Source organism: Podarcis erhardii (assembly GCF_964252035.2).
Source record: "Podarcis erhardii genome assembly, chromosome: 1".
NCBI classification, from domain to species: Eukaryota; Metazoa; Chordata; class Lepidosauria; order Squamata; family Lacertidae; genus Podarcis; species Podarcis erhardii.
The window spans coordinates 17,446,831-17,463,877 of NC_138497.1; the positions used below are offsets into that span (position 1 = coordinate 17,446,831).

A 17,047-nucleotide genomic window follows, 5' to 3' on the forward strand; every position below is an offset into this window, starting at 1 on the left:
CTCTGTAAAAACACTCACAATACCTGAGAGCGGTGAAACTACTAAGAGCCGCCGCCCCCTCTGCTGATCTTAACATCCAAGAAGGTCTGTAGTGAAGGAGGGAGTCTTTCATATTGTTGGACCTGAGTCATTTAGGGTTTTGAACGCTAATGGGAGCACCTTGAATTGGGCTCAGAAACGAACAGGCAACCAGTGCAGCTGTTTAAAAAAATTCTGGACCAGTTTCCGAGCTGCCTTCCAAGGGCGGCCCCACAGAGAGTGCAAGGAGTACAGTGGCCAAGCGATCTCTGTCCAACTTTGGCAAACCAGCCGTAGTTGGCAATTGGTTCTTCTAGCCACCAAGGTCACCTGAACCTTCAGCGACAATACTGGGATCCAAGTCTACCCCCAAGCTATGGACCTGCTCCTTCCAAGGGACTGCAATCCCATCCAAAACAGTCCATCTTCCCACCTCCTAGCTCTGAGGAGGAATCTTCAGCATCCTTTTGACTGGCAGGAAGCAGATTTGTTTCAGCGGTTTCCAGAGAAAAATTTGCTGTGGGCTTTTTTCTTTCCTTTTTTAACGGAATAGTGATTGAGCCATCGTAGAAGTAAATAAAAAAGTAAATAAAAGTCTCACATGGTAGATTTGATTGGAGATCTTTGCAGCTGTGTGGAAATCCCAGGCAATGATGGTACGGTCAGCTGAATCTTGGCTTACTGCATCAGTGCTGGTAAGAAATTCTTTCCCTTCAGGGAGGAACATGATATCTAAGGTTTGCTGTACCGCAGCTTTGTAAACTTTTATTACCTGTGGTTAAAAAAAAGATTAAAAACCATAAAACAACCGTTGTTCCGGTGGCTTCTCAAGACATACTGTCTTTGCAAGCAGAAGAAGGCTACAGTATTTTAATGCAAAACATTAGTGGGTCGTAAGAAGAGGAGGGAGAATGTCCATTCAAGTTCAGGGGAAGAACTCAAGATGGAGGTGGGACCACATTGGCTTTTACATTTTTAGCATGCTCTCTAATCTCTGCACACATACCAAAACACTGTCGTCTCTCACGGTTAAGGCTGCAGATATGCTATACATTTAAAGCACACGACTTTGCCCCAGTGATTCCTACAATGCCCAACAGCCTTAAGTAACTACAGTTCCTATGATTCTCTGAGGGAAGTCATAGGCTTTAAATGCATAGCCACCTTTTTAGGTGAAAGCTGAGAAATCTATGCTGCTTTTGGAAGAGAGATAGTTGGTGTAACCCATAGTTAAGGTACTAGAACAATACTGGTTCTCAATCAGGATACTATTAAAACGAGACAACTGCATTCCACCACAACTTCCAAGGGATCATGCATGGCACGCAAAGCAATTAAAACTTCTTCTTTTTCAGTATCTGCATGCTAATAGTAAATTGATTTTTATTTCTGCAAAGAAATAATCACACATGGGTAACTCCCTGAGAAAATCAAGGAGCATTACCAGAAGGGAACTTGTAAGCTACTGGCTGGGAAAATGACTGTCAAAATAAATAACAGTTTACATATTTTTAAAAAGGTAACCACCGCTAGCAGCAACTGCCCGGAGAATGAAAATTTTGGTTAGGGGTGGCCGGCAGGGAGGGAGGGAGGGAAAGAAGAGCTTGCCATCGGAAAATCTGCAGCAACATTTCTGAATTATTTAAAGTTGCACAAGGAACGCGTGGGCTTCTAGTGGGAGAGGGAGGGGCGCTCCGACGAGCACGCAGTACAGGAAACGGTTGCCTGGCAACAAGACCCTTTGGAAGGGAAAGGAGTTAATATTGACAGTTGGAAAGATCAGAAGGGAGGAAAGCACAAAAGTGCAGAGAGCGCTAGACAGGCAGGCAGAGGGACAGAAGCTAATTAGTTGCAGACGGGGGACATGAAAGCAAAGGGAGAAGAAGCGAGAAAACAGTGGCTGGGAGTCTCAGACTAAGCATTTGTATTTTAATCTCTGATTAAGATGCTCCAAAACCGAAACGAAACAAAATGCGTAATTAGGGCACTCAGAAACCCAGTGTTTACTTGAAAGCCCTGCAGAATGTGCCTCCAGATGTAAATATGTTGTACTTGCACCCGAGGAATGCCGCATGGATCTTTCCCCCCCCCTTGTTTCGAAGATGCTTAACGCTGCATCATCAAGACAAAAGAGCTGTGAAAAATAAAATAAACATAGAGAGCTGGGAAGAAACTAGACAGCAAGTTGCCTTTCTATTTGTGCTCACTTGATTTTTGTCACCTCTTGGTTGAATTTTGGCCCCATTGGGGAGGTGGAACCTGTTCATAGGAATGTATGAAACCACTTTTCTATCAATCAAAGGGATGAGGAGTGTGCTGCCCTCCAGATATGGTTGGACTCCAGCCCCCTTCAGCCTCAACCAGCAGGGATGATGGGAGTTGTAGTCCAGCAAAATCAGGAAGGCCACAGGTAACCCATCCCTGTTATCCCTGAGCCATTCCATTAGTCCAGTGTTTCTCATCAATCTTGGGCCCCTAGCTGTTGTTGGACTACAACTCCCATCATCCCCTGCTTGCAGGACCAGTGGTCAGGGATGATGTGAGTTGTAGTCCAACCACAGCTGGGGACCTAAGATTGATGAGAAACACTGCAGTAGTTCAGTGTGTCTAGCCCCGTAGCATCTATTCCCCGATTGGGAATGGCTGTTAGATGGTCTTTCCTAGACCTGCCTGGAGATTCCAGGGATTGGACCTGCATGCAAACCATGTGCTCTGCACTAGTGACCTCCAGCTCTTTCCCAAGGAACCTTAAACATCTGCAGATGGTTTGTAATCCACCTACCTACCTCTGTGTCATGGTTCAGACACGGGACAAAACCACCTAAACAAGATGGGAACTGCATGGGAACACACTGTTCTCACCTAAACTGGGCCACGGTATGCTTGCAGTACAGAACACACCAACTTCAAAAACATATAATTGTTAGGATATTTCCGTTCCACCTTAAGAAGGGAGCAGGTTGTTGTGTCACAGCCTGCGTATTTCCTGTTCACAGGAAGTTTATGTTTTGTACATTGCTTTCGTTCTCTCTCTGTGCCTGAACATCGAAGCAGGCAGTCTTGTTTTTCTTTGTTCTGACCAACGCTGAATAAAGTTGTAAATAATGCTTTCCTGAGTGCAACTTTCGCTGTGCGAACTCTGCTGAAAGAGCGTGCACCAGCCTTGGAATGTGGCATGTTATTTCTGAGGCTCGTGTCGCTAATTGACTGATACTGCGTATCTATGGGAGATCAATGGATCGTCCAGAGGCGACGTGGAGTCATGATGGCCTCTGTCCCCCTGGCAGTATCCCAACAATAATATCCATTTCAGGAATCAGCCACTTGCAACGTGATCTGGGTTCACAATTCTGCAAAAGGCTGTACTCAGAACCCACCGAGATGCATGCCAAAGCCTGCTGGAACAATGACAATGCCTCAGTCATCTTGGCAGTAGAATCAAAGATGAGGAGAGTCAAGAGGAAGAACAAAATGGCAGGGAAGTGTGGATCCGTCACCACAGCAACAGAAGCACTTCCTCGCCTTCCAGGAAGCCTGGATGTGTGCTAGGAGATCCAGGGCTTGCTCAGGACTCTAGTTGGCTCTTCATATCTCCAAATCTAAAGCTTGAAAACAAGGCTACCAGGCCTACAAGAAACAGCAAACTAAGAATCATAGAATCATAGAGTTGGAAGAGACCACAGAATGTTGGAAAACATTGCTTTAGTGCTAAGATACTTCACCAAATTTGTGCTCTGGTAGGTTTCTGAAAGAAAATGCTGTTATTTAAACTCTGCACTTTAAAAATCCTGGCATACTTCAGTAAGCTCATCCACTTGGTAGAAGAGGAAAATGTGTTGTTGGTGGGGTTTTTTGCTTCTTTATATGAGCAGGTTTATTTCACACATACAAACAAGTTTTCGAAAGCCTGCTTACTGAAGCTCAATATTCCCGGACAATCACAAATGGCTTTCAGATAGAGGCACAATAGTATTGGATGTTAACAAAAAAAACAACAACCCAGTATTATGCTGGATTTTTTTCTTACTTAAAGAGAGTTCGAAGCTGAAGGCTTACTTCAAGGAAGATCATTTGGCCACACAAGAGACTCGTCCACTTTTAACACTGTGAAAAGCATACATTGAGCTGGAGTCAAAAGCCGTTTCTGCACTGATGTACTGCCTCCTTCGATTTGCAGTTGTGAAGTCCAGAAATGAGTGCAACAAATCTGGACTCCACATTTTTGCAGCTTTGGACTCATTGCATGAGCAAGGAGTAGCCGGACTATAAAGCATCAAGCCTGACCACACAGCAGTTTGAAGTTGCCCCACAGGCTTTCACAGGGAAATGTAGAGCACTTCGCTTCTGTTCATTCTCTCTCTCTCTCACCCATATTTATGTTCTTGTTTGTAATATTTATTCGCTGCCCTTCAGACAAAGGTCTCAGCAAGTCTTACAAATTAAGTGATAGAAAGAATATAACAGTAAATATAGAAAAGTAGGTTCAGAGCAGAGCGCAGCAGAACACAACACCAGCGTAAAAGTAAGTCACACAAGCTAAAAGGCCTGGGCAAAGAACAAGGCTTTCCACTGGGAGCTGAAAAGAAAACAAAGATCATGCCAGGTGATCTCTGGGGAGGGAATTTGAGAAGTGGGTGCCACAGCTGAAAAGGCCCTGTCTCCAAACACCATCCCCCTTACCATAGATGGCAGAGGGACCGAGAGCAAGGCCTCGGTGGCTGATCTCAAAATTACAGGTTAATGGAGGTCTAAAGCCAATCCTTCAGATACTCTGGTCCCATGTTATATAGTCAAAACCAGTCCCTTGAATTTTGCTTGGAAATGTCCTGGAAGCCTATGTATATTCACAAGACCTGATGGGATATGATCTCCATGTCTGGTCTCTGTTAATAAGCGGGCAGATCTAATGGACAATCCTCAAAGGCAGCCCCACATAGCGGGTATTGCTGTAATGTGAACCAAATATACTGATAACTGCTACAAGGGTAGCTCTGTCCAGGAGGGGTCACAGCAATAGTCAAGTGGATATGGGGCAAAAAACTGAAACAGAATCTTGACAAGGTGGCGGCTCTGTTCATCAGCTGTCCAGGGAGGCTGTTTCAATCAGCTCTAGAAGGGACTGTACTTTCCATGCAAGATATGGTGCACAGTTAGGGAGTGGTGTTGCACTTATCTTTGTCTCTTGAGTTTCGAAAGGCATAAAGGACCTTCTGTCTGTAGAGGTTTATCCACCGACTGCACCCCTAGACAGCGACAGTCTAGCCACAGTTATCCATGCCTTGGTAACTTAAAGGCTCCATGGACTACCACAAAGAGCTTAAAATGGGGCTGCCTTCGGAGACAGTTTGGAAGCTGCAGGTAGTCCTGGGGTTATACAAAGATCCTCCGGCACCTTCATTGTACAGCTTCCAGAAAATGCTGAAGATGCACCTCTTTACCCTGGCTTTTGGCACTTAAGGTGCATGTTTTTAGGGCCTGCCTGTTTTTGTGGTTGTAAGCTGTTTTTAATATTGTGTTTTAATGTTGTGACCCGCCCTGTGACCTTAGGGCAATTTGCAGGCAATAAATAAATAGTATTGACTATCAGTCTTTGTATTCCCGAGCCCATTCCTTCACATGTAATTCTACACACACACACACCACTGCCAGTAGTCTAACTTCAGACTGTACAGTGGTACCTCGGGTTAAGTACTTAATTCGTTCCGGAGGTCTGTTCTTAACCTGAAACTGTTCTTAACCTGAAGCACCACTTTAGCTAATGGAGCCTCCTGCTGCTGCCGTGCTGCCGGAGCCTGATTTCTGTTCTTATCCTGAAGCAAAGTTCTTAACCTGAGGTACTATTTCTGGGTTAGCGGAGTCTGTAACCTGAAGCGTATGTAACCTGAAGCGTATGTAACCTGAGGTACCACTGTACTTCTCTCTCGTCTCTTCATTGAGTTAAGCTGCCATGCACATTGTTGCACTGTGTAAAATACATTAACCAGCACCAGCATTTCACACTCCCACCTATTGATCCAATAGAGCACATATACTCTTTCCAGTAGTCAGGCTGGCTCTTAAAATGAATGCTCTGCAGGTAGGAAAGACAGGTGCTTCCAATTCCATAAGCCGCATTGTTGCCACAAGGCAGGAATGTCTCTTCCATCTGAAGCAATAATAGTCCCTGGTGCAGTTTCAGCCACATCCTTGTGCTTAATTTCACCAGGTATCTTTTACGAATCCCCAAGTAGATTTAATACAGATTTCAGTTGTGATAAAGCCCACTCTGATAAACTGAAACGGTTCTTGGTGACGAGCCAAAAAAAAAAAAAAAAAAAGGCATTCTAATGTTTAACTCTCTTTTTTTCCAAAAAGATAAGTACACCCTCAAGAAGAAGCTTTGCTGTAGAAAAGAAAGCAATGAAAGTGTTCTTTATCTGCCACCATCTCTTATACAGGAAGAAGAATCTCTCGGTTGGTTTTCATAGCTGCTGAATTCTCCTATGAATGGCAAGCTTGGTATGCAGAAAACTCAATTTACATGCATTTCATATAGAACCATTTTCCGGGGTTTCAACAGGGTTAAATATCTGGCAATGGGTATATCAAGCCGTAAAAACAGAATCCCCAAGACTTCTCCAACATCTGTGATCTTGGTATTTTTAGCTGGCACAATACAACTCTGGAATGCTTTGCAAGTTCACTGTGAAAACATGGTTCACCACCAGCAAACTGAGGGAAGGGAGGGGAAAGTATGGTTTAAAAGGTGACCTGCCACAAAGGTAGGGAGCCTCAGGCTCCTGGGACCCTCCATAGGTTATGCTTCTACCTTGATCATAAGGTAAAGGTAAAGGGACCCCTGACCATTAGGTCCAGTCGTGGCCGACTCTGGGGTTGCGGCGCTCATCTCACTTTATTGGCCAAGGGAGCCGGCGTTTGTCCGCAGACAGCTTCCGGGTCATGTGGCCAACATGACTAAGCCGCTTCTGGCGAACCAGAGCAGCGCACAGAAATGCCGTTTACCTTCCCGCTGGAGCGGTACCTATTTATCTACTTGCACTTTGACATGCTTTTGAACTGCTAGGTTGGCAGGAGCAGGCACCGAACAACGGGAGTTCATCCCGTCACGGGGATTCGAACCACCAACCTTCTGATCGGCAAGTCCTAGGCTCTGTGTTTTAACCCACAGCGCCACCCCCCTCCTTGAGTGTGTTTTTTTGTCTGGATGGAATGTGTCCCTGAATTATGGTATTACTGCTTGCTTTCCTGCATGGAGGATACATTTACTTCTGCTAAATGAGTCAGCATAGCCACTGGAAGGACATGGAAAATTGTGCCCTGAGCTTTTTAGACTCATCAACCCATGTGCTATCGAAACCCAAGGGGCACATTGGTTGCCAGATATGGTGGCATTTCAGCTCTCCAACTCCACTAGGCTAACTCAACCACCCTGTGGCTCCTGGACTTCCCACTTATTTTCAAGCTTATCTTCACATGGATGGGGATTTGAAACGCGCTTAATTGTCTGAAAAAAACAAAAGCCAAGATTGTTGTCAGGGGACTGCCATCGGAACAGGGAAGGGAGGCAGAGGGGCCGTTGGGACACACGGAACCTCCAAAAATCTTGCAAAGCAGTTCCTCTTCCTGTGGTGGGGAAAGCCACACCTCCAGGGGAAAGGAGGGGAAAGGGCTGGAGGATGCTGCTGGGAGCCTCGGCACCGCTCCTTGCCAAGCCGGCCAGGAGGGAAACACACCTCTTCCGTCACCCACCTTGCACAGAGGGGTAAAACGCAAAGAAGGAAGGAAACGGCTGGGGGTGACTAAGTTCTTATGTTGGGGGAGGACCCAGAAAGGACCACTCCCGGATTCTGCTAGCAACTGAGGCGGACATGAACATGTGGTTCTGCACTGTAAATAGTTTTGCACCAAAATAAAACCTGTAAAAGACAGGTCAGAGTCCTGCCTAATTTGCTCACGAGCAACCACCATTGCCATCTGACAATTGTCATGAAACTGACATCTATGGCTAATGACTCTTGCATAAAGCGAATGGGTTTTGCCAAGGCCTGGCAAAGATAACCAACACATGTGCCACAATTAGAAAGGAAGAGGGTTGGGGGAAACTGCCTTGCCCACATCAGCTGCTCTTCTTAGCTGAATGACAAGTGGAAAGACTTAGAAGTGCAATTTAAGGCAAAATAAGATCAAAGCTGCAGCAAGTATATAAGAGGGAATAAATGCCATGGATCTTAAGAATGAACTGAGAAGAAAGCACTGTCTAAAATACATGCGCTGTACGGATAGGCAGTTTGCATGCATCACAATGACAAGGCAACTGGGAAGTGAGTCCCTAGCCCACTCTTTCCAACTTAAGGATAAATTGAGCACACTGGAGACAAAATTATGACATGCCAGACAGAACATCCCCCCTCCTTATCTCATATGCGACCATAAGGATACAAGAATGGAAAAAGAGGAAATTGTGCTTGCCGCTTTGCACAAACAATCTTGATATAAAGATGGAAAATGGAAGAAAACAGATCCATACTGAACTACCCTAAGCTGGAAATTACTCCCCAATGATTTATGACCAGTCAAATATACTAAAGGTAAACTAGTGTAAAAAGTTGGTTGGATTCTTTAACAGGAACTTTCCTACAACTTTTTTTATATATAAAAGTGTTATTAGGCCAAAATGGAGGCTTGCAGCCAACTAGTGAAGAGAGCAGCGCACACACACACACACACACACACACACACACACACACAAACCTGTAGGGGGAAAAGAGATGAATCTCAAAATTGTACCAATGTATACAATGGACTTGAATAATAAAGTGTCAATAACTCTTAATCTGCTAGAGCAGCCTTCATGAACCTGGTGCCCTACAGAGTACAACTCCAATCAGCGCCAGCTAATAATAATACCTAGAAATGCACACAGCAATGACAGAAAAGTTCGATTTTGTCTGCATTTTAATGAAGAACAACCCAATTTGCCCTTCTCAGACTAATGCACCAACCAAAACACATCCTTCAAAATTCGCACTATCCAACCAAACATCATTTACCATTCTTGGAGTAAGTGTGCATATACTGGTGAAAATAAAATACAAAACGCATGGCCTCGGTTCTGTCTACCTGAAGGAGCATCTCCACCCCCATCGTTCAGCCCGGACACTAAGATCCAGCGCCGAGGGCCTTCTGGCAGTTCCCTCATTGCGAGAAGTGAGGCTACAGGGAACCAGACAGAGGGCCTTCTTGGTAGTGGCGCCCACCCTGTGGAACACCCTCCCTTCAGATGTGAAGGAAATAAGCAGCTATCCTATCTTTAAAAGACATCTGAAGGCAGCCCTGTTCAGGGAAGTTTTTAATATTTAACGCTGTACTGTTTTTAACACTTGATTGGGAGCCACCCAGAGTGGCTGGGGAAACTCAGCCAGATGGGTAGGGTATAAATAAATTATTATTATTATTATTATTATTATTATTATTATTATTATTATTATTATTATTCCAAGTCCCAGTGTAGTGCCGGATTACCAAATAGGCACAGTAGGCACCAGTCTATGGGACCCACATCTTTTAGGGGCCCCATGACAATGGATCAAAATAATATTGCTTTGATCTTGGAACAAAACTACAATCAAGCTTTCTTAGTTCAATACTATTCCACTAGAGTGCATGCATAAGAAACCTCCAGATATGAAGCTTTGTTGGCGTGTCACGAGTTCCCACCGACTCCAAATCCTAGAATATTCACAAGTAGAAGCATAAAATCAAATGGATATTAGGAGATAATTTATGAGAGGCCCCTCGCCCCAAGGATTTCAACTGCCTAGGGGCCTCCACTGTCCCAATGGAGGTCAACTACCACGGTCAAACCCACTCTGATATGACTGGCTTAGGAGAAGAGGGACTGAAAAGAGGGACTATAGGTTGGTAAACGACAGGCAAAGGGAGTGGGTGAAATCTGTGCTCCTCATCCACACACCTATTTTGCTGTTGAAAGCCAAGCTTAACCACCAGCGCCTCACTTTTCCCATATTCGTCCTTAAATGCATGAACTTTCTGACGTCACATTTACTTTGGCCTCAAGGGTGGCTGGAGATCACAAAGCATTCCAGCTTTAAATGGATCTTTGTGCAGAAGGTGGAAGCCAAGATAAAATTAATGCAGATAGTTGGATGCAAGAGGGCTTAATAAAAAATACCATTAAGACCACTGAATGAAAAGGCTTTGAACAAAAGGGTTTTAAAGTCAGTAAAGAACTATACTGATAATACAGAAGAAACTCGGAAGTTGTATGAGAATGGTTTTGAGACTTCCAAGGAGAAGACAGACAGCAGGTCCAAGAGACGCAGCATTGTGGATTTAAGCAGGGCTGACTGACATTTCAGAATATTTTATTAAGGATTTTCTTGTTTTACAGAAGTGTAATGCCTCGTATTTTTCCCCCCATGTAACATTTTTACAAATCCGTTTCATTTGTTGAGACATTAGGGGGGAGAAGGAAAAAAAAAGGGGGGGAGAAAGGGGGGTGGAGGGAGGGAAGATGGATGAGGGTGGGGTCGGGTGGCGATGTTTCTATTATGCTTAATGTATGTAGAGTTTGGTGTCACTGTTGCTTGTGTTGTTCACTTGTGTTCCTTTGGTGGTGAGAGAGGTTGGGGTTGGCATAGGGCAGGGGTCTGCAACCTTTAAGGCAAAAAGAGCCACTTGGACCCGTTTCCTAAGAAAAAAAAACTGGGAGCCGCAAAACTCGTCATTATAAAAATAACTTTTTTGTCACTTTTTTTATTATTTCTTTGTTTGACTCCTCAGAATTACTCCTCCTCATAGAAATAAACGTTAAACTAACAAGTTACCTTTGTGTGTGTGTGTGTGTGTTCTTCACTCCCCTTCAAAACAGTGACCAGCGTACATGCCCCCTTTCAATGCAGTGACCAGCATACATGCCCCTTACAATGTAGCGGGCGGGCGGGCGGGCGGGAAGGTGACGTCGGGATGGTGCGTAACTAATGCATGCACCGCCCCCATACAACGTCACAGCCAGTACAGCGCCTGCCACAGTGGGGAGTGTCGGGGCGCACAATGTACCTCCTCCCCTCGCTAGTATCCGCCCCGGAGCCACGGCAAAGGTGTAAAAGAGCCACATGCGGCTCCAGAGCCGTGGGTTGCAGACCCCTGGCCTAGGGTGTGGTTGTTTGTTTGTGATTGGCTGTGGTGATCTTTGTTTTCGTGTGTGAGTGGGGTGGGTGGGTGTTTTGGATCAGGTTAGCCATATTGATTTGTATGCTGTTGGTGGATTATTGTCATTGTCTTGTTGGGCTGCGTATGTGATAAAATTTCAGAATATGAAGACAAGCTTTCAGTTTTTTCACAGTCTGTCTATGGATAGAAAAGCACAAGAGACCTTACATTACTTAATCAATTGCCTTTGCCGTAACAAACCAACAATCTTTAGCTGCAATCCTGGGAATTTGATTGCTGCCTTGCACCACAATGAGATATTACCATTATTTCTTAATTAAGTCAGTTTTTTAAAAATGCAGTCAGCTATATTTATCATACAACTCAGTTTGCGAAGTTAATAATTAATTAGCCTCGTCTCTCTCAGAAGCACAATTCCTGTATTTCCTGATATTTGTGCATTATATATTCCATGACTGAGCAGAAATTTGAGCCACATCCTAATAGTGCAATCCTATGCACATTTACTTGTAACATAGCTGTAAACTTTTCCCTTTTCTTGCGAGGAATCCTATTCAGAATAAGGGAATTTCCCTTTTAAAAAAGGGAAAATTTGACAGCTATGACTTGTAAGTAAGTCCCATTGTGTTCAAGGAAGTCTGATCCCAGGCAAGAGGAATCCTAGCAGAACAATCCTATGCGTGCCTACTCACAAGTAAGCTCCAATAGGTTTAATAGAACCTGTTCCCAGGGAAGCATGCATAGGGAGCCCAAGTGGTGGTTTAATACAAAATTGCCTGCTGTCAGATTCAGACATAGTCATTAGTAGAGTAGAGCTTATAAAATGAAAAAGATTCTTACAAGTGAACAGACAAAACAGAGATAGTTTTGAAAACCTCACAGTTGATTATTATAGCAGTCAAGTGCTTACTTACAAACTGATGTCTCCTAGTGAATATGTATTCTTTAATAGCAGACAACTCCTGGACTTACCAGAGAGGTGAAATGGTATTTAAAACTAAATGTAAAATAAACTTTTTAGAAGTGTTCATATTTTCTTTATTCTTTTTAATTTGTTTTACAGGAAGAGCACATCAAAGATTGCATTTGACTGTTTACTTTTCTTGAGAGACAGCAAGAATGATAAAATTGTGTTCCCATGCTGCTTCAACGGAAAATGACAATTATCCATTCCAGAACAGCATCATTACCTATCCACATGCATCTTCCCTTCCTAGGATGCTTATCAAAAGCAAATACAAGCAATTTTTTACTCAATTTTATTTTTACCTTGGAAGTCCTGATATCCCAGGCCTTGACCTCTGGACTGAATCCTCCACAGATACAAACATTTGGATCAAGAGGGTGAAATTTCAAGGTGCTAATTCGAAAGTCAGTCCTACTGCTAAAAGTCTGTGCTCCTAAAATAGCGACAGAAAAGAAGAATGAAGGTTACTTTTTTCGGAAGTAAGGATTTACAGTTTCACAATTTTATTTCAGAACTATATGTGGTAGTAATGCTCAATGAAAATTCATTGACTTTTTCCTGTATGCCATCAGAAAGTTGGCATTGTCTATATAGCACCATGTTGGGGGGGTTGGGATAAATGCACTACAGAATCTGAGTCAAGTGTTTAAGGGAGTTGTCTTTTCTAGGCCAACACCAACATACACCACTTTACATACTATCTACACACTATCTACACGTTAAAAGTAGTCTTCTTTCTCTGAACCCAGAGAGGGTTCTTTGCTTCAAAGTCCTTGCTCTGTTAAAGTCCATAACCAAATCCTTAGTTCAGTTGCTTGCAAAGTCCTGCAACTGATAGAGTTCTCTGAGTTCTGGTAATTTCCAAACTTCTTTCACAGACCATATTTTCAAAAAGTCTTCGCTTGAATCCAGAATTCCAACAGCCTGCAACATTTCCTGCAATCTCCTACCTCACAATATTCCTCACAATATGTGATAACCTGAGCCCTTTTATACAGTTACTTGCCAAATCTGCCCAATAACACAGATAAGAGAGCCCTAAGAGAGCAGATGCATTGTGGGAAATGAGTCGTCTCAGCTGACTCATGGAGAATTAACCCATTAACTGCATTAACCATTGGCATGCATGCAGTTTTAGAGAATATAAGACAGGTCCCTGTCCCAAGGAGCTTACAATCTGAAATTCTAGGGAAACAGAGGAAGATGAGGGAAATGGAGGGAAGACATATGTGGTTGTTTTCGACTGCACATATGTTGAACTTGGGGCTGACTTTGTCTGGGACGTACAGGTGGTTCAAAATACAACAGCTGGGATAATGACTGGCCCCAGACAATAGAACAAATGGGTCCATTTGTAAACCCACTTGATCTTAAAACAGAAGGCCCTAAAAAAGTTGGGGTCCAGGTTCTCAAGGACTACCTTTCCCTGCACAAACTTTCTGGCACATCAATACCATCTTCAAATGCCCTTCTCTAGGTCACAATTACCACTAGAACTGAGGCAGGTGGTAACAGAGCATGGGGTCTTCTCAGCTATGGTACTCTGGTCCTGGAATTCTCTCCCCAATGAGGCTCACCTCGCACCAAACTTAGAGCTTGCTTCCAGTCATTTTAGCTCTGAATTTTGCTTATTTATTTTGAACATTTATATCCTCGTTTTCTCCACAAAACAGACTCTGTTAACTTTATGCTGTTCTGTTGCCCTGTTACATGAAATCTATTAGAAATTGCTGCGGTAATCCTTTTTAAACTGAAGAACAAGACAACGAATGCTTATAAACCATACAACTAGACACATTTTGAGGTTAGTCTATTTAAGCAATCATTGTTTTGTCCTTAAAGGAAATTATTATGGTCAGTGGGCAGTATGGGAAAATAGAAAATTGCTTCATACTGAGTCAGATCACTGGCCCTTCTAGAACTCAGAATTGTCTACACTGACTGCCAGCAGCTGTCCAGGATTTTAATTAAAGGTCTTCTCCAAGCTTTGTCTGGAACTGAACCTGGGACTTTCTGCATGCGAAGCAGATGCTCTACCACGGAGTTGTGGCTCAATTACTGGAGATTTTTTTGAATAACGAAAAATTAAAAATTAAATTAAATTAGCAGAGGTATAGGGTGAGAAAATGTATCCCTTTCCTTTGATGATATCACAGCCACCATCCAATGAGCAGTTGTGGCACGTGCATCTGAATTGCATCCAAAACTGCAGTTATGAGGCTACCTTGGTAGGGTGGGTGGGATCATTTCCCTAGAAGCAACAACAACAAAAATGCAGTTTAATATGAAAATGAGATAATCTGTAATGGGACACCCTGGAGAATTTATCTCTCCAAAAAAGTCATTAGCCTGGAAGAACTGAGTGGGGAGGGAGAGGAAGTAGGAAAGCAGCAGAACTTAGTTCTGTTCCTTTATGTAGAAGAATTCTCAAACTGGAAAAGATTTGGCAGGTAGAGAGGCAGCATGCACGGCAAGAGATACTGCAGCAAAAAGCATGCAAAGTAAAGAGGAGAAGAACAGAGCAGCGCCGCTCAGCAGAGATAAAGGAGAATGAGCATGGAAAAAACAGGAGCTTTATGTTTGATGGGAGTTGGGAATAAGTCAGCCTTTGCTAACTGGGGCTGATCAGAGCTGTAGTTCAAAGCAACTACAGGGCATCAGGTCATAGCTGTCAAGCGTCCCTTATTTGGCGGGACAGTCCCTTATCCCAGCGCCATGTCCCACTGCTGTCCCTTATTGATGATGTCCCTTAAATAAGCTACTGAAGGTAATGGGGCCCTTTCTATGTCCAGCTGTCCTTTGTCAACAACAAATTGTTGCTGGTTTTTTTGTGTTGAATATATGCTATATGGTAATTTATGGACCTAATAGGTATCTAAAGCCATTTGCACGCAACAAAATATGTATTTTATCAAAGTATTTGTTGATCCCTTATTTTGGCTGTTGAGCCCTTATTTTCGAGGCTGTTGGTCCCTTATTTTCAAATCTGTAAGTTGACAGCTATGCATCAGGTTGGCCGAGGCTGCATTAGACAAATGATCAGCTCTGAATTTCTACTTGTCCTTTCACCAGAACGTATTCAAATGAAACAAAGGAAGTGTAACATAGACAGTGGTTTAGCAGTTCATGTTGCCCTTGGGCAATACTTTAGTCCAGTTTGCCAAACTTGGGTGTCCAGCTGTTTTTGGACTACAATTCCCACGATCCCTGACCTCTGGTCCTGCTAGCTAGGGATGATGGGAATCATAGTCCAAAAACAGCTGGACACCCAAGTTTGGAAATTATTGGTTTAAGTCTGCCATCCATTGTGTTAATGCAGTTCAGGAAAATGCTGCCCAGTTGGAATGATTAAATTGGGTGAATTATACAAATGATCGTGAAGCAAACCACTGAATGCATCTCAGCAATGTCTCCCACAAGAGTCAGAAAGCCCTCTCGTTAGAATGAATGCCCCGGTCGCCTTTTCTCCAACTGTTAGGGCTTTGAGAAAACAGCACAACACGCAATACATTTAGTTGACGAAACCTCAATAGATTAAAATATATTTTGTTGCTGATTTAGGATAGGGGAGGGAGACAGAATTTTACTCTCAAAGCAAATAAGGATTTGCATATCCTCTCAAGTAAGGCACTGGCTGTTCCCATGGAGACACTCTTTTCCAAATTTAATTGTATGTGGTAATCTTCACAGAATCCTGTGGCTTAATACCAATCGTCTTTGTAAACAACCTTTCCAGGGCCGTAAATTAATGCCACAGGAAATTCAGCTACAAGGATTTGAATTTTATCTCCTGTTCATTGCCATTATACTTATCAAATTAATGATGTTAATAAACAGTTCACTGCAAGGTGTGAAACCAAATGCATTTTCACAATTTCCATTCCCTTTTACATCCTGATGAATAACACACACGGGGTTGCGTTATGCATAAGAAAACCTTGTTTTTCTATAAATCTATGCCTGTGGGGGGAGGGGGGGTGTAAGAAGTGTTTCCCAACTTATGGCAACGAGCTAACGCTTCCCAAGAATACTTCTCCCTGTCTTTTCTTAACATGCCTGAGGATTCCTCGGGTAGTTAAGGAAGCACCCATAAGATCGCACCATTTTATTCTGCAGTAATCACATCTCGAACAACCACCAAACCTCAATATCCCACCAAAACAGACTAGAATCTCCAAGAAAAAACTTGTTGGAAAAGCAGTTCTGAAATCGCAGCCTGGTGCAGCTCCCAAAACAGCCACGCTGTGGTCCATCAATGGTGAAAGTTGAGCAGACCCAGAGTCTCTGCCTTGCTTCTCTTTTTACTCCTCCCAATCTTATTTGACACACCTGAGCTTTCTCCAGCTGAGCAGCTGTGTCTCTCTCCCCACATGAAGCATTTGACCCAAGGAGTCCCTTGATCTTCACCTGCTCGGCTAGTAAGCTGGGCTGTGTTCTCTCACCTGTCTCAGTCTCTTAGGAGCACTTCTCGCTGTTCACGGCACCTCAGAGCCTGTCATATTCACGGAGAGGGGGTATCTATGGTTCTGGAGATGTGTTCCCCGGCTTTCATGAACTGTCAGCTGCCCCTTCAATGTCCTCTGATGCCTGCTAAGTACCTCCTGAGTCATGGGTAGGCAAACTAAGGCCCAGGGGCCGGATCCGGCCCAATCGCCTTCTCAATCTGGCCCATGGACGGTCCAGGAATCAGCGTGTTTTTACATGAGTAGAATGTGTCCTTTCATTTAAAATGCATCTCTGAGTTATTTGTGGGGCCTGCCTGGTGTTTTTACATGAGTAGAATGTGTCCTTTTATTTAAAAAGCATCTCTGGGTTATTTGTGGGGCATAGGAATCTGTACCATCTGGTACGTAGGCTGAGACCCTATCT

The 17,047-nt window shown here is 43.6% G+C and overlaps 1 protein-coding gene across 3 annotated transcripts in view; it reads right to left on the bottom strand.

Moving 5' to 3' along the window:
- WDR25 (WD repeat domain 25) overlaps nucleotides 1–17,047 on the bottom strand; it is a 97,178-nt gene that overhangs the window by 10,101 nt on the left and 70,030 nt on the right. For all 3 annotated transcript variants that reach the window (XR_014156713.1, XM_081862518.1, XM_081862517.1), the window contains exons 4-5: nucleotides 12,481–12,611; nucleotides 620–790 (exon numbers count right to left, since the gene is read on the bottom strand). Coding sequence is in view for 2 of the 3 variants with exons in the window: in XM_081862518.1 (XP_081718644.1) it covers nucleotides 620–790; nucleotides 12,481–12,611 (302 nt within the window). In the remaining variant the exon portion in view is untranslated. The remainder of the gene's footprint in view (nucleotides 1–619; nucleotides 791–12,480; nucleotides 12,612–17,047) is intronic.